The sequence below is a fragment of the Podarcis liolepis genome (genome assembly GCF_965112155.1).
Source record: "Podarcis liolepis genome assembly, chromosome: 5".
Classification (NCBI taxonomy): Eukaryota; Metazoa; Chordata; class Lepidosauria; order Squamata; family Lacertidae; genus Podarcis; species Podarcis liolepis.
Genome location: NC_139556.1, coordinates 3,089,916 through 3,113,606, shown reverse-complemented (window position 1 = coordinate 3,113,606; position 23,691 = coordinate 3,089,916). Strand labels below are relative to the sequence as shown.

The window sequence follows — 23,691 nt, the reverse complement described above, 5'->3', positions numbered from 1 at the left end:
GGCACAACACCTTTTTGTGGGGCCCTGCTTGTCCATGTGACAGGCTTCAAGAGGGAAGCCACAGTTTATAGTTGTCTTTGTAAACCCAGGGCAGAAATCCTACAATTTTTGTCTCTTAAAGACACTTTTGTTTGTACACAGTTGTGTGCATGTAGAAGTGTGCCAACAAAAACAAGGCTTACCATTGCCTTGTTCCTTGTGCAAATGCTAAAAGGGGATTTGTTTTTTAATCAACAGGAGCAAGGCACTGTAAGCCCCTGATCTAACACATTACTGTCTCTTTGCAGGTGAGCGGTTCTTCATCTATGTTGGGTGAGGCAGGTATTTCCCTCTGGCGCAGGGCTTGGGAGTGGGCTGGGCTCCCTCTTGCCCAGGCCTCCTTTCCTCTCTCTCTAGTTTGGCACAATGCGCGACTGACCAAGGCCTGAGTCAAGCAGGGAAGCCCAAGGCTGAGAGAGAGGTGCCTGCAGAAGGTCACCCAGTGAGGGCACGGATGAAGTGAAATTTAATGGAGGATTCTGGATTGGGAACTAATTCTCTAAACCACTGTAATATGTAGTGTGATTGGAAATGGGAATGGAGCGGGGAAAAGTACCTATGAGTGATGTGTATATTGTGGAAGGCATTTAATGACAGCCCTGCCCTGCCCCAGCCTATAGTGGGGAGGTATTGTTTTGGTTCATGATTAAGTAATAGCAAGGGACGTGGGTGGCATTGTGGTTTACACCACTGTTTCAAGCCCAAGCAACCAGCAAGCCGCTTGGGCTTGCTGATCGGAAGGTCGGCAGTATGAATCTGCATGACGGGGTGAGCTCCCGTTCCTCGGTCCCTGCTCCTGCCAACCTAGCAGTTTGAAAGCACGCCAGTGCAAGTAGATAAATAGGTACCGTTCCACGGGAAGGTAAACAGCATCTCCATGCGTTGCTCTGGTTCACCACATCACCCGGAAAAACTGTCTGCGGAAGCGGACAAACGTTGGCCAATAAAGCGAGATGAGCGCCGCAATCCCAGAGTCGTTTGTGTCTGGACTTAACTGTCAGAGGTCCCTGTACCTTTACCTTAAGTAATAATAATAATAATAATAATAATAATAATAATAATAATAAAGCCATTCCACAGTAGTGAGGGTTGGGAATGGCCTTTGTTTTGTTTTCAGCACTGCAGATCACATGCTGAATCCTTAGACCTGTTATATGTAATGAAACGAACCCTTGTAGTGTTCACTTATCATTGTTGCCCAACTCTCCATTAGAAATTGACTTACTTCTGATGTATACTTTCTGGAATGAAAACTGTCTGAATTGGTAATTACTGTGTCAAAGAGAGCTTTGCACCTAGAGTTGGCATGCCTAGGCATATCCAAATGTTTTAAAAGTATATTGCTATACTTTTGTTGTAGGAGACTAGTTTAAATAGTGCATTGTGATGTTTTGGAGAGTTGTGTCAGGGAAGAGTTAGAAGTTTCCAGTTTTTCAGAGGGAGAAAGCATTCCCCAAGGGGGGAAGGAGAGCAGTGAATCTAATAGAAGAGAGCAAGAGGAACAAGAGGGAGGGACTGGCTGTTCCCAGGAGAGGCCAGGGTTCAGTTCTAGCTCAGATTGGGAAGAGGGGAGATACAGGCCAGCTCTAGCAAGGAGGGTAGGAAAAAGTGTGGGAAAGCGAAAGGAACAATGGCGCCTTCACCACTTTGAGAGTGGCTGATCCCGGAGAAGCAGAGCTCAGAAGTTATCTGAAATAAGGGACTCTGAGGAAGAATAGTTAAAGAGAAGGATCGTTTAAAAGTTTGTTTGTTAATACGCAATAAAAAGTTATAAAAGAACAAGAAGCGTTTGTGTGGTGATCTGAAGAGGACAGCGACCAATCCTGACAAGTTGCAAGTTTGGTTTTAGTTGTGCATGCATTGAGATTGCTTAATCTGAAATTGAGTGATTATTTAATTTCTGAACCGCTTAATATATATAAAAAATCTCTTAAGCACTGTATAGAGATAAATAAATTAAATAGGCTACAATGAAAGAACTGTTGGAATTAACATATTTTCTAGAGTGTGTATGGCAGGGGTTTACAACAAATATGATACTTATTCCAATTCAGATTTGGCCATTTCAAAAGCAGCTTGAGTTGGCTTAGAACGCTTGAGAGGCCACCACATCAGATCCCTTCAGAAGCGAAGAATTTAACACATGCTATAGTAATGTTGCTATCAACACAAGGATTTTGGCTTGGCAAACAGAACGACCCTTCTCTCCCCCCCCCCCCCGCCTTCTCCTATGGAAGTCCTTGCATGGGATTCCACTAACAGAACTCATTAACTGAATCTGGCCTAAAGTATAGATGTAACACCTTGCCAAACCAGCTTCACATCATTAGTTTTAAATATTGGATTGTGGCCAATTGTTAGGGATTGTGTCTGAATACATACATCATAGTTAACCATGGTTCTCACTTCATAAATGTATACAAAACCTATCCATTTAGGAATGGGTTATGTTTGTGTATTTTTACCTGCCAAGGAGAAATATTTTATAAAATATTTTTTATTTTCTTTCAGGTTTATGATCTAGATGGCATCCCATTGATCCTGGATAACTGCAGCATTGATGACAATAATCCTTGTATCCTTTCAATAACTTTCTAAATTAATAAATAATTACTCCTTTTCTGACGTAATTTGAGCTGGAGGTGGGGTTGTAGATGTGAATGCTTTGGGAATAATGTGTGTTGTCCTTGTCCCTCAAAGTATCTTAAAACTTCCATCTAGAGAAAACATTACTTCAGTTGTAAAGACTTCGGAGAGACATAGCACAATCCTAGCCCACTTCCCCTCAATTGGTGGCTTGTGGGTCAGTGGTCAATAAGAAGCAACAGCCAGTTCTTCCACTGATAGTTCAACGTAGCATCAAAACAGGGTGTTGCAGAGCCCTGGTAGCTTGGGATCCAAAATCCCATAGAAGGGTCCGCTCCTTGGGTCATTCAGCCATTCCCAGAGCTACAAACAAACAAAGAGCAAGGAAACTTCCCTTCAGTCCTGGCTGTTGTGAGCTGTCAGGGTTTGGAAGGCAGTGGTGTCCCTGCCACTCCAATCCAGTGAGACCTTGACTTAGAATTATTCTGCCCAAAGGGCAATCCTATCCATAACAACTCAAAAGAAAGTCCCATTGAATCCAGTGGAACCTTTGTGGGAGTGTATATAGAATAAGCATTGGCCTATTTTAACTTCCTCTGGACTCTATCCCAGGTTGTCAGAGTTGACCGCTGACTCTTGTGTTCTGGTATAGTCATTTGTTAACCTTTTACCACCAGTACTAAACCTACATTATAATTTCTACTGCCTATTTTAGGAAAAATTATAGCTTGCATCAGAAAAGTGTTATTGTTATATTTATTTTAATTTTTAATTTTTAACACGAAAAGAATAATTACACTTTTATTAAAAGGCCATCAGTTTTCATTTTGCATAACATATTTTAAATCTTTTTCTGTGTGTTTTTTGACTGTCTATGTTGTACTGTATTATGAGATCAGAATACTATGCAAACAAGTTTGAGGGGGTAAAACACAAAACACTGAGGCTGCTTTTTTTTGGCTGGGGTAGCAAATTGACAGAGAGGTTTAAATCTTTTAACTAAATACAAAAATGACCTCTTTTGAAGTGGAGAAACTACATTATTTTTAGTCTTAAAACAAATGGGCCTGGTTGAACATTATCTCGTGTTCTCTAACTTTCTGAATATCCCAGAATCATTGTTGTCACTTTAGATTACGGATTGTAATGGAATCTAACCAAATTTGGTCATTGTAGCTAGTCTTGAAGCTTTTGCTTCAACTGACATCTGACCAGTCAGCTGAAATGAACAGGTAGATGAGTTAGTAAGCAGCTCATCAGTTTTACATACCTTATTAAATCTGACCAGTGGAAAAAATATTTTCAACTTGTATATCTGGTATTATCTGATGAAAGAACAATAGATATTTCTGTTGTTAGGACTGGTGGAGAAATTCCAGTGGAACCACCACTAAGAAAGATGGCTGTTGGTTATTAAACTTGGTTAAAGGAGGTTGTTTATGAAAGTGAGTATGCAGTAAATAATCTGCCTTGTAAATATTGTGTGTAATATTTAATTATTATGACTAGCCAGTAAAGCCCTCAGCCTAGCATCCATTGTATTCTTCAAAATGATATCACAAAAATTTAGGTTTAATCCCAGAATAAAAGGGAAGGGAAAATTAACAGTAAGAGACAATCATGGGCGTGAAAGAAATGGAGGAAAGAAGGAAAATCATCCTGAGAAATCTCATGGGTCTTATTGACTTCCTTCAGAATTCTTTGGTTCTTCATCTGAATGCTCCACTTGAAATTTATCCCAAATGTTGCTTAAAGTGAAATCCGGGGACTACTCAGAAGTGAGTTTTTTTCAAAATTCTTACGCAGTTCCTTGAAAATTCTTCAAATTTTTACATATGAGAGTTCCCAAATTTTTTTTTTTGGTTTAGCTCTGGACAGAATTCTTGTGGCCACTTTAGAGAGGTTTAACTGCTCTTCAGATGCTACAAGGATGGAGGTATTGGTTTGTGGTATTGGTTACATAGTGTGGTACTACCATTATGGCTTGTGAATAAATTCTAATGATGGAATAAAAGGAGAAGCACCATCTTTGTATGAATTAGAATATTATTTCTTCTCTCTGCCTTTCTCACTCATGCATATACCTATACGTATATGTATGCACCCACACACTTTTGTTAATATTTAACATTTCAAACTGATTCATAGTCCTACATCATTGTGAATTCTGTTTTTGCAATATATGCCGTAGATACCGAATATTTTTTCTATGGGTAGCTTCTTTCAGATGCCCAACAGGCCTCAGCCAGAAGTCCATGTTTAGTGCAGGCAGCAACCATTTTGCACGCATTCAGTTGGAGGGGGCAGGGTGGAAGGGGCTTATGCCTTACCACTGACGTTTGCAATAACCTGGAAGGCAGCCCCTTGCAAACGGGGGGTTGCCTGTACCGTCAGTCCCATGCTAGGAGCCCTCTTCTGCAAAGATATGGCAGGCATTTCTTGACTTCCAGGTGTCTCTTGAATCCTTTTTTTCCTTCTGACAGGCCTATGCGGTTGTTTAAAACCTTTTGACTAGCCTGTCATTTTATTTCTATTTTTCGTGTTTTTTATATTTTATTATACACATATTGTTGTACACCACCTTGATTTTTTGTTGTTGAGAGGGTAGTGTATATAAATGCATTTATAAATAAGTAATAACAGATCTCCCAGCTTTCTACATATGGCAGCAATTGAGGCTAGTGGCTAAACTATCCAACTTTCTGACCAAAGGCACTGAGCTGAATTCAGTTTGGATACTATGAGGGCCACAAATTATATGAATTTGCCTCAGAGTGCAAAGGAAGCTTTCACTTGAGTTAGAAAGTGAGCCCTACTTTCCTGCAGTGCCGTGTTTATTCCACCAGTTCATCCCAGTCAGTCTGTTAAATGTTGGTAAAACTTTAAATGCAATGCATTTTTTAAATATTTCATTTATGTTGCAACCAGCTTATGTTGCAACCAAATGGATTACCTCTTCTAAAAAGAAAACTCCTCCAGCATTAGAAGGGAGAAACAGGGGCCATTTACTGTAGAGTAGTCCCATAGGAGTCCCTGGAACTACTTTAGAGCAGATAATTACAGGAGTGTAGTCTGAGTGATCTTGTATTCAGTTCTTGTGTTAGGTAGTGAGAGAAGGTTCTGATGATAATATGCCATTTAACGTTTGATGAAAATAAGTGGCTCTTTGACTCCAAAGACCTTTATAGTGAAGCTTCTGTGTTATGTTAACATAAGCTTGGCAAGTCCTCTTGCGACCAAAATGTCAGTAATATTTGGAGAGGAAAAAGCAGGGCTGCCTTTCTGGGTGATCATTCAACTGGCTACTTAGGAGACAAAATTGGCATCGTTTGTGAAAGGAAAACCTGTGGTTTCTCTTATGCTCTCCTATTGCAATGGCGTGGTTGATCCACACATACAGACCCTTTAGTTTGGATAAAATACTGAAAATATAAATGCGAGCTAATTTTTACATATACCCATTTGAAGAACATTTTCTGTCATTATATTCAGTCTGACAGTCATCTCAGAGGTAGATTCAAAATACTTTTGACCTCATGGCAACGGTTAGTATAATTGTGGTTTATGAAACCTCAGGTTAAATCTAGGAGAAATCAAGTTGCTATGGTCTATAACAATGGCAGTTTGTTTTGTGTCATGCCAGGAAAGACTTTCTTGGGGAAACCGATGAGCATTTCATATTTAAAAGTGTAGCTTGAGAGGGGCCTCATGCTGTGAAAACAATCCATGCTGCTGAGGAGAGCAGAAAACAGGGATGTGATTACGTTCTGAAGGAGTGAACTATAGGAGCTACCGCAAAACAGACAACTAATAGAATACAGTAGCTTTAAAATGGTGATCAAATATGAATTACAAGTACTTTTATTTGGCAACAGCTGTGTTTTCATAGATTTGTACCCATTGGGGGAGGGAAAATATTCATTTGTTTCTATTGTTTCTTACAAGTTATAATGTAAATAACAAAAATAATACATTGGATGTAATATGGTGCATCTGTAAGACACAAACTGGCTCTTTGCTGAGGAAGGCAAAATAAATGGGGATAGTTTTAGCTTTCACATTGGGATTTTAAGCCAACCATGCACAGTTTTCAACTCTCGAAACCAAACGGAGTACACACCAGCCCCACCAGGGGCTTATGAAACCTTTTCCGTTTGCTGCCTATCTGGGATTGCAAAAGCAGCAGTGTTGCTAAGCCCCTGGCAAGCCACAATTCACTTCTATGGGCTGCATTTGGTTTGTGGGTTGGAAACCTAGTAGGCTTGTTCATAACTTAGTTGAGAACCATTCTAGTATTAATTTTTCGAATATTTGAGTATCATTGTGGTCCCCCCCCCGAAAGTATTTTGCTGCCCCCCAGTCCCCCAATAAATTTTTTTAATGAAAAATGCTTTTACTGACTGCTCCGATAGATGTCTAACTGAGATACTGTGAAGCCAAAAGCTTTTTGTGCTCCCCCAAATGTGTCCATTCTTTTTAAGAAGTTGTTGTTGTTTTTATTTTTAACAATGTGTAAAAAAAAGAGAAGGTAATGGTATGCAGCCCCCAGAGAGATAGCTAAGGCCCTTGGCCCAGAAATGGTTGGTCACATATATTTTAAGGAATGTTTTAGCTGGTTAATCTTTTTTTTAAACTGCTTGATTCATCAAATATAACTAATTTTATGTAAATGTATGAAATAGCATGCTAATACTTATACATTAACAATATTATTTGAAATTAACTGTGCTTTCACCCAATCTATCTGTAATTAAACAATATCATTTCATTTGTTTTAATAATTAAGGTCAACAAATGCCAGAGGGTCCAATTGATTTACTACTTGCTAATGTTTATTTCTCCCTCCAAAACATATATAGATTCACTTCATTCTCTCATTCCATTAAGATATAAACAAACTCTCGTTTTAGGTAAAAGTATTAGCACTTTGTCTACCTTTCCCTGGCCCTGATTATGTTTGACATTTCTTTCTTTTTAAAAATATAGTTTTATTAATTTCCAATACAGTGGTACCTCGGGCTGCGGACAGGATCCGTTCCAGAGCCCCGTTCGCATCCCGAATGAAACGCAAGGTGTGATGGCGCGTCTGCGCGTGCGCAGGTAACGTTTTGGTGCTCCTGCGCATGCGCATGATGTCATTTTGAGAGTTTGCACATGCGCGAGCAGCAAAACCCGGAAGTAACACACTCCATTACTTCTGGGTTGCCGCGGAGCGCAACTCGAACGCGCTCAACCCGAAGCGCATTTAACTCGAGGTATGACTGTATATGACAATTACAAAAAACAAGAAAAAATACAAAAACTAAATTCCAACTCTCCCACCTCCAGGACTGACCAATCTAGTTAATTTTGCCAAAGTCCAATCTGTGATTTGGGTAGCTGCCATTCTTCAGGGTTATCAGTAAAGTATTTTATAAATGGATGCCATATTTCAACAAAATCATTTACATCATTTGTATTATACTATGCATGTAATTTCTTTCTTAATTTTTTTCTGATACAATGGTGCCCCGCAAGACGAATGCCTCGCAAGACGGAAAACCCGCTAGACGAAAGCGTTTTCCGTTTTTCAATGCGCTTCGCAGGACGAATTTCCCTATGGGCTTGCTTCGCAAGACGAAAATGTCTTGCGACTCTTGAGATTTTTTTCCACTCCCCCCCTTTCTAAGCCGCTAAGCCTTTAATAGCCTTTTAGCAGCTAAGCCGCTAAGCCTTTAATAGCCGCTAAACCGCTAATAGCGCTAATCCGCTAAGCAGCTAATAGGGTTGCTTCGCACGACGAAAAAACCACTAGACGAAGATACTCGCGGAACGGATTAATTTCGTCTTGCGAGGCACCACTGTATAGCAGTAGACCATATATTCTGTTTTCAACAAGAGATACACAGATGTTCCAATTCTGTGTCAGTAGTAGGCATGCTGCAGAGAAATAGTTCTGTAGCACAAAGGTCAGACGGGTGAAGAGGGAATTGATTTGTGTGAATCCCTAACACCGTGGTTCTCAAAAGGTGCAACAGGAGAGGATGTGGCAGGAAGATTCAAGGACAATCAAAGAAACATTAAAGCATTTCAGTGTAGTATAGTATAGTATCATATTGTATTGTATCACAATGTGTTTTATTTATTTGCAGAATGTGGATAGATATACGGTATTTTCAAAATGAGAGCAAGAGCATGTGCTATTCTTCTTCTGTTCTCCATGACCTATTGTTGTGAACAGGAATTGTTCTTAGGCAGCTTCCTAGATGTCCCACGATCATATTCTAAGGCAGCTGTGTTCTGTGTTTTGTTTTCCAATGTATATCTTATCAATTAAAAATTCATTGTGGCACGAGCAGATTTTTATTCTGAAAGTGTGGCCCAAAGGAAAAAGTTTGGAAGCCACGCTCCTAACTGGTCACGGCTGGCTGCCTGCAACAGGGAGCGAGGAATCATCAGCCACATCTAGCTGTAGGTCCCACTAGAACCGAAATGTTGTTTGTTAACCATTTTTGCCCAACTGGCATGTTTATGTAGGTGGTAGAGAGTGTTAATGACAGATAAATAAATTAAAGTGACATTTCACAACTCTGCATATTTCTGGATAAAGCAACTGAGTGTAAAAGGCATTGTTGCATGTTGTATCACATTCAGTTATTCTGATTCCATGGATTTTCATGACAGTGTTTAAACACTGACAATTAATTGCATATGTTCCCATCTGGAGATAGATATATAATAACTCTTAAAACTGAATATCTTAGGCATGGAATGTTTTTGGCTTTACATTGTCCAAGAGTGTGATTTTTTTCCTTCTCCTTTTTTAAACCCAAAGGATTTTTAGTTGCATATAAATTATAGGTTTCTATTAAAAACGTCACTTAAAATATGGGCAGCCTCTGTAGCAAGAATGTATGTGCCACATACAAGCTAGCATTACACATTTGAATTTGGTGCCTGCTTTTATTTTACAAAAAGTTTTATTTTCTAAAAGTAGACATTTATAAATTTGAAAGACTTTCAAAGAAAGAAAGCCTAATAGGTGCCTTACTTATGAGCTTTAAAATACTTAATTGTCCTAAGGTGTAATAATGAAACTCCTTCCATTTTTTTTTAAAAATCAATAATCACAAGCCACTGCTTTGAGCCGACATTCTGCTTTTCAAGCACATGATATAAGAGCGCCTGCCTTAGGAGATTGTGTTTCTTAGGCACTGCCTTAGGTGAAGATGAAAAGCCTTAAAAACACTAAGGTGCTCCAAAGCACTTTTAAATGTAATGTGTCCCGCATCTCCAGTTGTACCAACTTTCAGGTTGCACTTGTGTCCCCTCCTTTACCTGTTTATATTCAATACACTTGTGGCAGCTCTACATAACTTATGATTTTGCCAAATGCTGTCGTTGCACCCACCTTGTAGTTCGGTGACTCTGTGATTCGATGCAAAATGGGAATTTTTTTTTGCTGTGGAATGAAAAAAGAAGAGAAAGAACAGGGAAACCAGGGAGGCCAACCTGCTGGTGAGTTCTGAGTTTTGGGGAGGTATAAGTTTGGGGTAGTTATTTAGTGGTGAGGCAAAAGCACTCTGTGCAAGCTTGGAAGTACTTCTCTCCCTAGGCTGAGTTCTTGTAAGGTCACAACACATAATTAAGTCATAGGGAGGAAAAGACAAAGACTGGAGGGGGGAGTTGTAGCAATAACAGGCACAACCTTTTATTGGGTGAAGAATTCCTGGGAGACGGAAAATAAATGGGTTCATGTGCTGTCATTTGCTTGCAGTGGAGGTCAGTTCAGTGCCTAATTCCTTTATTTTTAAAGTGCTGGGGCTTTAATCTGTGTGGGAGACGGGCATCGCTCTGTCAGCTTTTCTTCTTAATTTTCCATGAGGGTACATTATCATTTATCAATATGCCTTCGCACTCTTCAGCCACAAAATGGAGCCCATGTCCTCTAAATAGGGAGGGATTGAGCAGTCTAATTCTGCAACAGTTTCGGTTTCACTGGTGCTCAGAGGTCTGTTCTGTTCTCTCTCTCTCTCTCTCTCTCTCTCTCTCTCTCTCTCTCTCTCTCTGTGTGTGTGTGTGTGTTTAAAGAACGCATTAAAACCCTGCCTTTAAATTGTATGGATTTTACACACATTTTTATGAGTGTGAAACTAATGGGCAAATGAAGGTCCCAAAATTTGTGCTCGCTAAGGAAACAGGGCGGGGCAGCATTTGTAGGACAAATCAGTGGAAGGGGATGGAAGCTTGATCCTAACCACACCCACTGGTTCTCCTAGGTTACTTTAAGTCATAGAATCATAGAGCTGGAAGGGATTCCAGGGGTCATCTGGCCCAACCCCCTGCAAGGCAGGAATCTCAGTGAGATCATACCTGGCAGGTGCCCATCCAAGCTCTGCTTCTAAACCGCCAAGGAAGGAGAGTCCTCTACCTCTCATGGGAGTCTGTGCTACTATCAAGCAGCTATTACTGTCAGAAGGTTCTTCCTGGTTTTTTGTGGAAATCTCCTTTCTTAACCTTGGGTTAAGAACTTAATTCATTCTGGAGGTCTGTTCTTAACCTGAAACTGTTCTTAACCTGAAGCACCACTTTAGCTAATGGAGCCTTCTGTTCTCATCTTGAAGCAAAGTTCTTAACCCGAGGCAATATTTCTGGGTTAGCGGAGTCTAACCTGAAGCTTATGTAACCTGAAGCATATGTAACCCGAGGTACCACTGTAACTCCATTGGTTCAGGTCCCACACTCTGGAGCAGGAAAAAACGAGCAGTCCTTGGAGTCCAGCTGTGAGAAAAATGATTTGGGGAGCATTTCAAGGGGAACAGCAGGCAGTTAACCACCCTCTGCCAGTCTACACTTTAAAGGTATAGTTAATCCCAGCTCTTATTTTAAAGGAAGAGTGGCCGTGTGGGGGCATTGGTTACGTTTTCCACCAACCCCCTCCCTGGGTGCTATTTGTGCTCTAAGATCCTGCAGTATGAACATTGAAGAGCACAAAATTTTCAGTGGGAAACTAGCACAAGATCTCAGTCTGGATGGGGGAACTGCATGTTTGCCTGATAAGCTGCAGTTCTTTTGGAAAACACAAACACTTGCACGTGCGCACACACAGAGGAGCTCTCTTTTTTCCACTGAGTGTTTAGGAAAGTGGTGATCTTTAGTGCTTTATAGGCTGAGATTGGGAATGCAATGGAAGGGTTGTGCAAAATCTGAGAGAAAATCTAATTGAAATCAGTAAGACTTGGCATCAAGTAAATGTTCATAGGATTTTACTGTAAAATATGTAAAATTGTAATTGAAGACACAGAACTGAACTAATTTATGGGGGGGGGGGGCTTTCCTATATTTTTTCATAGGAGATCCAAGTGATTACCTTGTCATATGATTAACATAATTCTGCATACTGCAGTGCTATGCATTTGTATGGTTTTCTAGAAATGTAAAGCAAACCTGCAAAATTGGGTTTACTGTGATTGCTGTGTTTTGTTTTATTTTGTGAGGTTTGGCAACAAATGGACTCATGCTCCTATTTGTAGTAACTATGGAAACTTTAGAAGCACTCTCTTTCTAAGGCTGATTATACAATAAAGTGCTTAAAGTGTTGGTCGGATTATCGACTTCAGAATATGTTCAATTTTCTATCTGTCTTTTGGGTAAGAACAAGAGGGTAATGTGAATATTAATTGGGGACTCGCTTTAATCTCTCGTGACACTTAAGTCTGTATAGGTCTGCAGCCAGCTATCCAGAAGTCTCAGGCTCACTCCGCATGTTAAGAGCAATCATACATATTCATGGCTCTCCATTGCGAGAGTGCACTCAGGAAGGAGAAAGCTGTGAGCAAGCTACAGCACACAAACGTTCCCCCAAGCAGGCATTATACTGGTAGTAGGAAAAGGGGGATATGACAAACACAGAAGCCACGGGACACTTTATAATTTATATCATGGATTTGTTTTGTTTATAGTACTTGTATTGTACAAGTACTATAATGTAATTTTAAGATCTCTGCCCTTGCAAATGTTTGAAGACACTCTTAATTAGCAGGCCAGATCATGAAGCTGATGTTCTCTACATGGTGGTCTTTTTAAAAAATTTAAAAGTTTATTGGCATAAACACATGCAGAATACACTAAACTTGAAAATGCTCTGTTAAAACAATGAGAATCCATACTGATGTTTATATTGATAACCTGCTTTTTCCAACCCTTTGTTTAGTTACTGAGAGCCCCTGTTCAGGGCCCCTATGCACTGGACTGGAGCAGGGTTGCCTGACATGGGCACGTCCATCAAGAAGTGCCTCTATGTGTCTGCCATACTGCTGGTGGCATTTCTGCTGGTGTTTCAGGACGGGGCAGAACTGGGCTGGTTAGGGGTCTGCTGCCATTGTGATGGCAACAAGTCTGATCCGTCCCTTCTTCATGGCATCTGCCCTTCCACCCCAGCCAATATGTGCGGTGGGACTGTGGATGGGACAGTGGCTCCATCGCTCTCTTAAGCCCTGCTGCTGCAAGTCTGGGTCACTCTCTTATAATTAAAACAATATTATTTGGTAAAGGTAAAGGTACCCCTGTCCGTACGGGCCAGTCTTTACAGACTCTAGGGTTGTGTGCTCATCTCACTCTATAGGCCAGGAGCCAGCGCTGTCCGCAGACACTTCCGGGTCACGTGGCCAGCGTGACAAGCTGCATCTGGCGAGCCAGCACAGCACACGGAACGCTGTTTACCTTCCCGCTGGTAAGCGGTCCCTATTTATCTACTTGCACCCGGGGGTGCTTTCGAACTGCTAGGTTGGCAGGCGCTGGGACCGCACGACGGGAGCGCACCCCGCTGCGGGGATTCGAACCGCCGACCATGCGATCGGCAAGTCCTAGGCACTGAGGTTTTACCCACAGCGCCACCCGCGTCCATGTTTATATTGTGGGTGCAATAAACCCTTTTGGATTGTCCTAACATGACAAATATCCTCAATGGTCTAATTTTTCATATTTAAAGCATACAATCGTACATTGCAACCAGCTTTTAAAGAAACAACTTCCTAGCATTCTTTCTTCCAGAAAGCTATACTCAAGTCAATCAAATGCTAATAATGTGCTGCTGAGTGTCATGTGACCATAATTAGAATCTGTGACACTTGGAGATCCAATTGATCACTATCCTTTTCTGCCAAGTTGACAATATGGTACAGCTCTCTGAAAAGGTCTTCATGTTCTCTGTGCTAGTAGTGAATAAAATTGGTGGAGCTCTGCTTCAAATCTGTTCTTGAATTAACATATTGCCAAAATAGCATTAGCTTGGGTAAACTAGCACTGTGTTACTTTCCACTGCCAGACTACATGGCTGTCTTTGTTCCCCTCCTCTGCATTATATACATCTACTTAACTTTCCTCATTTCGTTAATTAGGACAAATCTCTGGTCATAAACAGTTGTGTTTCATGCTTTGGTCTAAGGTTGTTAGAGGGAATTCACAGTAGAAATTAGTATATTAGTATACTCGAAGATCCAACTTCAAACTAGGCTTTTCTTTCTTATTATATTTACATGGGATACACAGCAGTGGTCCATGTTGACCAATACTCCTCCATACTTTTCTAGTCTTCACTCTTTTGACTGGCATTCTTGCCACACCCAGACTCCAGACAGCTCTGCTTATGCCCTGCAGGTGAACGGCCATGTGGAACTTAGCAAGAAACTATGAAGGATCTGAGTAAATTATGCACAGCTTTCTCTTGTATGTGAAGCTACATGTAGCAAATAATTGGTGCCCTGCAGGCATTTTGTTCTTGCATGGAGAGTTGGAATTCCTTGTCTCCTCTGTAGGTGTTTTTGAGAGCAATTACATTCTGTGACATAACACCTTGCTTGCAGCATTTAAGCAAATAGTTTTAATGGAATGCTCAGGATGTAGTTTATTGATGATGATGGAAATTATTAAACCTGGATCTAACATTTGCCTGAAACTTTGCTTGAAGGGAGACCACCATGAAAGAGGAATGGGTCATTGCAGGCTATCCTAGCTCTAAGTGTCTTTCCAAAACCAGTAGTTATAGTTTGGTGACTTTAAAAAGGTAATTCATTTTTCATTTTACAGAAGCAACACATGTCAAAAAATAACTTAAATATTATAAACAAAGTACAACCAATAATGCTAAAATATAAGTATACATGATAGAACGTATTAAAATATGGAAAATATGCTTGCAGGCTTCCCATTGTCATCTTATTCACCACTGGGAACAGAATTCCAGACTAGTTGGGCCTTTGGCATGACCTAACAGGCTCTGTTTATGTTTATGCTATTAAAAATATAAGGGGGGGGGGGCGGAGATTTTGGTCTGGATGCATTTTTCTTACACCTAATTTCCTGCATTAAAACCTTCTTCCATACTAGGTTCATGTTGAATATTTTGGTCACACATTTGATTTTAACTATGATTCTGATTAGGGACACGGGTGGCACTGTGGGTAAAACCTCAGCGCCTAGGACTTGCCGATTGCATGGTCGGCGGTTTGAATCCCCGCGGCGGGGTGAGCTCCCGTCTTTCGGTCTCAGCTCCTGCCCACCTAGCAGTTAGAAAGCGCCCCCGGGTGCAAGTAGATAAATAGGGACCACTTTATAGCGGGAAGGTAAACGGCGTTTCCGTGTGCTGCGCTGTCTCGCCAGATGCAGCTTGTCACGCTGGCCACGTGACCCGGAAGTGTCTGCGGACAGCGCTGGCTCCCGGCCTCTAGAGTGAGATGAGCACACAACCCTAGAGTCTGCCCATATGGGCAGGGGTACCTTTACCTTTACCTTTATGATTCTGTACATAGTCATGAGAGCTTCTACTTTGTCCTTCATAGCAGTGGCATACATGTAGCTGAGTACAGGACCATGGCCTGTTTTTCTGATATCTGTGAACTGACATTCCCTTAACACAGACTTTTGGGTGGTTAAAGTGACTTTTGTAAATGACAATATGGATTTAATCAGTCTGTTTAATTTATTGAAATACAATTATTTGTAACATGTGCCGCATATTATATACATTAACTAGAAATGAACACGGGATAAATTCCTTAACTCTTTTCAACAGTTGTAAGCCAGTGGGCAGTATATACAATTCGCAACCTCACAGAACAGAATGAAAGAAACCAGGAGCTCATTGCACGGATGGAGCAGCAGGGACTGGCTGACAATTCTGTCCTGGAGAAGATGGGATTGGAAGTTGAGAAACGAGATCAGAAGTTGATTTTGAGATCCAGTGGAAAGACACCACATCTATAAGCAAACTGCATGGTTTTCATCTGTTTTGCTGTGGATACGATACCAATGTAGTATAAAATAGACTCTCAACCAGATTGTTGGCATTATTTCTTACCAAAATCAAAGGTTAATTTTAAACCTTTCTAGATTGAATAAAATGTTAGTACCAAATAAACTGCAAATACCAAATTATGGATACCTGGCTGATAATTTTTTTCACTCTTTTGTTCCATTAATTAAGAATATAATGTATCTACCAAACTAATTCATAGCTGCTAGATGCCTGGAGGCGGTTGGAGGATGGATGGCGGCTAACAGATTGAGATTGCATCCAGACACGACAGAAGTACTTTTCTTGGGGGACATGGTGTGGGTGGGTATGGGGGACTCTCCGCTCATAGCTGTCCATGGGGGTGCAGATCAATTCTGTGTCCAGGGCAGCTGTTTACCAGATCCATCTGGTTTGCAGGCTGAGACCCTACCTGCCCGCCGACTCGTCTCGCCAGAGTGGTGCATGCTCTAGTTATCTCCTGCTTGGACTACTGCAATGCACTCTGTGTGGGGCTACCTTTGAAGGTGACCTGGAAACAGCAATTAATCCAGAATGCGACAGCTAGACTGGTGACTGGGAGCGGCCGCCAAAACCATATAACACCAGTCCTAAAGGATCTTCACTGGCTCCCAGTATGTTTCTGAGCACAATTCAAAGTGTTGGTGCTGACCTTTACAGCCCTAAACAGTCTCAGTCCAGTGTCTCCACCTCCAACATTCAGCCCAGACACTGAGGTCCACTTCCAAGGGTGGAAGTTACAAGGAACCAGGCAGAGGGCCTCCCTGTGAAACGCCCTCCCATCAGATGCCAAGGAGATAACTACATAACTCTTAGAAGACATCTGAAGGCGGGCTTGTATCAGGAAGTTTTTAAAGTTTGACACCCCCCCCCCCTATATTTTGCTAGAAGCCACCCAGAGTGTCTGGGGAAATCCAGCCAGATGGGTGGGGTATAAACAATATTATTAGTATTCATATTATTTGTATTAGTATTTTCATCTAAAGGTGCAAAAAAGGAAGCTTACCTCCAAGTGTATGAAAAGGTGGGAGATGAATATGTCTGCCTGCAATAATGCATTTCCCCCCCTTGTGTAAACACAACATATCAGACTCTTAATCACTCATGAATTTTCTGTCCTCACTTTAGGTGAACATGAGAAGCCATCGTCTGAGGAATTACTGAAATATGCCCTCATACTATGCAACCATTAGAATTGTTTGTCGCTCTTTTTTATTTATTACAAATATCTATCATCACTGCAAAAAACTGATACACTACTTACACATCAGAGTTCTTCTGTAATTTACCATTTGCAAAATGAATTTAAAAATGCAGAAGCTGCTGCAGCAGCAGGTGTTAGGTTTAACTGTCACAGGGCTTGTCTCTGTTTCTAGAGAACTGGATGTTTGTTTGAGTTTTATTTGTTCCCTTGGTAAGTCAGCCCACTTACCCTTTTATTATTATTTTGCTTCTCATGAGCTTTTTCTAAACTCTGGAAGACTTAAGAGGTAGTTTCTCACTGTGATTAATTCTAGCAATTTCTTTTCACCCCGTGCCTTCCCTAAACATTGACAAAACTCATTTCCAGTTAATTAATTCAAGAGAGGCTGAAGAATGGAAAGCTCTGCCTTTCTATTTTAGATACCATTCTGTATTGTTGTTGAACTCTGCCACTGTGGAATGTGGCATGAATGAGATGGGTGGGAGAGAGACAGTGGTCAATTAACTCCCTGTGCCCCAAATTCATTTTCTCAGGTAAAAACAAAAACCAGAACAAATTCTTAATATTTTAATACGCTTCCTTCAGTTTCCAAACTTTGGGCATGTGTTCCAAAAATGTGTATTATTTTAAGATAAGCTACTGCAGCTTCCCTCACATAATAACATGGTTTGCCTTAAGTTGGAATAATCAAACACATGTTATTAACACTGACCGTCTTCTCTCTCACGCAGACCCACCCCAGTAAAGCAGAAAAGGAATGTGATTTCATGAATACTCAAGCAATATATTCCCCCTTTTTTAATGGAACACATGGGAGAGAACAGAAAGAAGTTCAGCTAAGTATTTGGCATAGATGAAATATTTCCATAAGAAGACCAGGGATGCTTTCATATGCCCTGTAAGTTGAATCACACAATTCCAGTGGTGATTTCCCCCCATGATCAGCAGCACAGCTTCAGGGCGGCAGTAACATCTCACTAGGCACAAATATGTTGACAGGCACTTCTTTCAAGTGATGTGAGCATGCTGGGGGGGGGGGGAATCTGCCATGCATTTAGCATTTCAATTGTGCTTAAACAAAAAACATAATTCCAGTGAGAAATTGGGCTACTTTTGTATAAACTACTTCCATTTCACTGGGGCTTCTCTGTAAGTAATCCATACTTTTGTTGTGGTTGTCATGGGAAATAAAAGTACAGCTGTAAGAGAATAAAATCTCAAATTATGCATAAGAACTCGTGCTCTGGTAAAATAAAATTGTTCATAACTGTATTCTTTAATGTTTCTTTTCACCCCTTTCAATATTTATTTTAGTTTTAGTGGAGAATGTGAAAAAAGACGGTATTACAGATTCAACTGGAATTTTGAAACTTCAGCATTGTAATCTTATGTGTACCTGAGGCTATAATTGTCTTGAGACTTACTTCTGAGTAGACAGGCAAAGTGTTGCACTGTAGATATCTGCAACTGATAGTTAATATTTAAAGCATGTTTCTGGAAAATGGTTGCTGGAAGGAAAATGCAGTTCAGAATGACAGTAAAAATTGTGTGCAACAAGTATACCCAGATGGCACGCAATATTTTTAAAAATGGGGTTTTGCTTTTCCTCCTTGGTGGCAGTGGCTGCAATGGAAGAGTGTCGACTTGTGGGCTCTGCACATGCCCATGGAATCAGGAAGCACAGAACTGTCGTTGGGAGGAACCCCGAGGATTAACTAGTCCATAAATAAGAGGCTAGGAAGAACAAAGGCATAGAGAAGCATTTTCTCCTTTGTTTGTTTGTTGAAAATATGTAACGGGTAAAATTTTAGTTCTAAGTAGAAAATGCAAGACTTTTACAGTGGAAAACATGCTGATTACTGTATTGAGGTTGATCAGCTCTTGATTTTCCAGGATGGATTAATTCTTTTGAGCACAACAGCTTCCCTGTCCTCCTTCTGTGGTCTTGTGTTTTCTGAGGGGTGTGCTTTGCAGGCTTGAGGAGTAATATAGGGTATCAACTAATGATAGGAAAATGCCTTAACAAGATTGAAAGGAAAGAGAGTAGTCAGATCAGGGCTTGTGGCAATCTTGCTAAACAAAAGAGATCAGTTTAAAAGTTAAACTGTTTAGTTTAAAAGGTTAAAAGCAAGTGAGGATTTGGGTTTTCATGATAACGGGTAACTGAATCCTAGCAGAAAGTGTGTGCTATCTTTTACAAAAATCAGATAGAAAGGTATGAATCCATTATTTAATTGACTTGTACACTGTGCCTTTTGGTAACTGTTGACTTGCTGTGGGCTTTTTAAAAATGCCATTATAAAGAAATATTTCTAAATTATTTCCCTTCACTAACAATTATTCTTTAAAAGCAAAAACAGTCTGAAGCTGACTGAAAACTGGTTTTGTTTTGTTTTGAAATATGTTAAATATTCCTTAAAATGCTTCTAATTTTGTCATTCTGGCATGGTAGGTTCCACAATATAAATGCAACTTACATGAAATTCAATATTTGGATCAAAGTGGAAGATTGTAAATTCAGAATTTCATGAAGCACAATAAATGCAGAACATCTTGGGGCAAAATAAGATGAAGAGTCTCTGCAGTTGCTGTCCAAGGTTCTGATAAAATGCTTCTCTGAAGAGCATTTTTGTCCTTGAAAGGCTTAAAATATTAGAAAATCTTTGGGGGAAACAATGGAGTTTTTTGGTTTGCTTTTTTGCAGTTTCTTTACATGATGACACAAGGGTATTGCATATCTTTTTTGGTTGGCACTTTATTGGCATTAGTGCCGACCAAAACAGATATGCAGAAATTTCTACCAGACATTCAATTTTACGAAAGCTTTCTTTGGGTGGCTGCGGCTTTAATTAAAATTGCTTATACAGAAGGATAATTTCCTCTTTTCCCCACATTAAATTTAAAACTAAAAAGAACTTTTGGCTTCCCACCTCCCCAAGGTATGAACTTTTAAAAAGTCAAACTCACTTTAGAATGCTGACATGATCTTCAGGGTTTTTCTTTATACTGAGAGTCCAACATTTGTATTGAACTTTTCCGCGGATCTTTAGGAACTCTTATCAAAACAAGGTAAAACAACATTTTCAAGTTTACTGACATGCAATATCAGGCAAACAATTATTAAAGAGGAAATGAAAACAAAAGCACATTTCCCCCATGCTTACTTCTCCTTCCTCTGTTTCTCCTCTGCGAATTTCACGCTGCAAGTTCTTAGGAGCAAGGAGCTGTGCTCTTGTACAGCACTGGGCACATAGATGCCACTGCGTATTTATTCTCTCAGTTTCAATTGTGAGCCCAAAGGGACTTTTCAATGCGACAGCAAAAATGTATATCAATACATCAGTATGCTAACAGTCTAATGCTAATTCATTTCAAAGCATAATGCAACAATCCAAATAGTTTATTTTGATAATTGGGTATTTTAACATTTTTAATTCATTATAAAACAAACAGAATCAAATGTTGTATCAGAGTCCTAGGACAAGGTTGGGTGGTGGTGCAATCATCAATTATATGTCACCTTGATACTTGAGAATCTATGGAAACATATATAAATTTGCCTGATGGCATAGGGCAAGTTCTTTTTACCTTTTTATTTTATTGCCAAATATATTACAGACCAGTTCTCTCCATGTTTTCCCACAAACAACAAAAGATATTCAGTGCTCTTAAGCTACAAACATGCATAGAGTTATTTAACCATGAAATCTAGATCATTTCAGTTAAAAAAGTAAACACATTTGTTCTCTCCATCTGTTCTGGGGGCTCCCAACACGTCAGAGCATATTCAGAGAGCCGGGAGGCACACAGCTAGGGGAGGGGGGGAAGTCCTGCAAATGTTGGATACAAACCTGTGGGTGGGGAAGTTTAAGTTTTACTCAGAGTAGACCACAACTTAGTTGTGTTTTTTAAATTTCAGTGGGTTGATTCTGAGCAAAATGAGCTGAATAGCACCATTGACTCTTAATTCCATGTTGGACCAACATGAAACTCTGCTGCCAAATATTCTAATACATTTCCTGATATTTTGTTTTCTGCTCTGCAGCAGATAAAGGACAGCAAAGCTACTTCCGTTATTATGAACACTAAATTGGTGTACTAAATGAGTCATACCAAACTGGAGTTGGACAACTGTGGCAAAACTTCCTTTTCAGGAGTAGTAATTAGCGTATCAGCCTAACCTGAGGTTACCCCCTCACCATCACAATAAACCTGATCCTTCCACTGAATTAATTAATAAACACTGTTAGACATTAGCCTCCTAAAGCTAAGCATTCTTAGGTCTCATTGATTTAAGTGGCCAAGGCTTAAGTAAATACTTAACTTCCCATTGGTATCACAAGAATCTGACAAAGCTTGCCTTAGGCTAGATGCCACTCAACTTTTGTGTGGGTCTCTGCCTGATACATATTTATTGCAAATGTGTGTTGTATCCTTTCACTCTAGAGTAGACTTCATGCAGCAGTCCGTGGGTTAAAACCCGTATTCTGACACAAGAACAAGCTCTCATTTAGATGTTTTCTCTCTCCCTCCGCCCCCTGTTTGGGATCTTAGGCTTTCTAGTTCAGCTTTTGTGGAGGCTGCAAAACAGGTGCTCACTCTACAGAGAAGCTTATTCTGTAGTTTCGACTGGAGCTAGTGGCCTTCTGAACTCCCCTTTGCTACCTCCTTCCCCCTCAATAATTTTTTATGAATGATAGCTTTTCAACACCCTGGGAAAAGCTTGTTGGGAAAAGCAGCTCTTCACAGGGTGCAGTCAAATCCTACACATTTCATCAAGGGGATCTTATGAAAGGAGTAATACTGTGTGCTTACAGGTATGACGTATTCTTGGGGCCCATCGCCTCCCCCCTCCTCTCCTTCTTTTATGAACACTTCTAAATATGTTCCTTTTTATTATTATTAATTCCAATCGGCTGGCTAGTTCTTTCTGTCTCTGCATGTGCTTCTCAATTAAAGTCTTGTTTGTTTAAAAACTTGAGGCTTGTTTAGCAGATCCCCTGGGGAGATTGCAGGAATAGGTGACAAAATAGAAACCCCAGAATCCAGAGGGTTGCATTGACAAGTCTGTTCTTTGGTTAGCAAAGGGCAGTGACACCTCTGAGAGGAAGTCTGGAATGCTTTGACAAGCCCTGAGCACTCCTGGTTACTGGTCCCAGCCTGTCTTTTCTCTCTCTCTCTCTCTTTGCTGTAGTGGACATGTGTCTCTTTGTCTCTTTTGCCTTGTCCTTAAAAAGAAAAAAGTTGCATCTTAGAACCTTCTTGAATTATGTGTAGCAGAAAAAGACCCAACCCACCATGAAGGGGGCATATTGCTTCACAAACTGATCCAACTCTCCTCACAAAGAAGTCAGACTTTGTATTAAATATGGTGCCATGAAGCAGTAAGTACTTCAGAATTATGGAACGGAGGCCTTTGGGCCCAAGGTGGAAATTGCATGAAGAAGGGAAATTATGATGATGATTTTATTATATTGAATTTCATCAGAAAGGGCCATAGATCATTTAATTAGTCAAAGGCCTGGGAGAAGGGGAATGTTTTTGCCTGGTGCCTAAATATATGTAACGAAGGCACCAGGGGAAATGTTTCAAGAATGTATTTATTTGTTAATTACAATAATTTAAAACAACAATACCAATTACAAATGATTGAAACTAGCAAAACAGTTAGTAGCCAGCATGAAAACTAAGATTTAGAAGGTATTGGGAAATATAAATGTCTTCACCTGGTGCAGAAAAATACCATAGTCTCTATTAGGCAAGCCTCTCTGGGGTGAGCATTTTAAAGCCCGGGTGCCACAACTGAAAAGACCCTGTGCCTGGTAGGTGAAACCTGGAGATGGACCTCTAAGGATTATATTAATACAGGGAAAGGTTCACATGGGAGAAGGTGGTTCTTTAAAGTCCCAAAATGTTTGGGCATGAAAGGTGAGCTAGCAATTTCAGCTGTTCTCAGAAACTTTTTTGAGACTGGTGAAATGTGTTCCAGTTGACCAGGCCCAGTCAGTATCTACTCAGGGTCCAGATAAATTGTTTTGTGTGTTGAATCTAGACTCCAGGGCCCCCAGAGGAGGGCAACCAAAATGGTCAAAGGCCTGGAAACGATGCCTTATGAGGAACGGTTAAGGGAGCTGGGCATGTTTAGCCTGGAGAAGAGGAGGTTAAGGGGTGATATGATAGCCATGTTCAAATATATAAAAGGATGTCACATAGAGGAGGGAGAAAGGTTGTTTTCTGCTGCTCCGGAGAAGCGGACACGGAGCAATGGATCCAAACTACAAGAAAGAAGATTCCACCTAAACATTAGGAAGAACTTCCTGACAGTAAGAGCTGTTCGACAGTGGAATTTGCTGCCAAGGAGTGTGGTGGAGTCTCCTACTTTGGAGGTCTTTAAGCAGAGGCTTGACAACCATATGTCAGGAGTGCTCTGATGGTGTTTCCTGCTTGGCAGGGGGTTGGACTCGATGGCCCTTGTGGTCTCTTCCAACTCTATGATTCTATGATTCTATGATTCATTCCTGGCTTACACTTGTAAACAAAGGCGCTTCTTCTTACATTGATTCTAATCCAC

At 40.5% G+C, this 23,691-nt stretch overlaps 1 protein-coding gene across 3 annotated transcripts in view; it reads left to right on the top strand.

Annotated features, from left to right (window-relative positions):
• The window catches only part of ATXN10 (ataxin 10), a 67,918-nt gene extending 51,883 nt beyond the window's left edge, over positions 1-16,035 (top strand). Inside the window, exons 10-13 of one of the 3 annotated variants that reach the window (XR_014526263.1) lie at positions 2,551-4,070; positions 14,263-14,307; positions 14,573-14,668; positions 15,677-16,035. Coding sequence is in view for 1 of the 3 variants with exons in the window: in XM_083503445.1 (XP_083359571.1) it covers positions 2,551-2,614; positions 15,677-15,867 (255 nt within the window). In the remaining 2 variants the exon portion in view is untranslated. Of the gene's footprint in view, positions 1-2,550; positions 4,071-14,195; positions 14,308-14,572; positions 14,669-15,676 lie in introns of all 3 variants that reach the window. The other 2 variants (XR_014526264.1, XM_083503445.1) reach the window with 2 other exon arrangements.
• Positions 16,036-23,691: the final 7,656 nt, after the last annotated feature.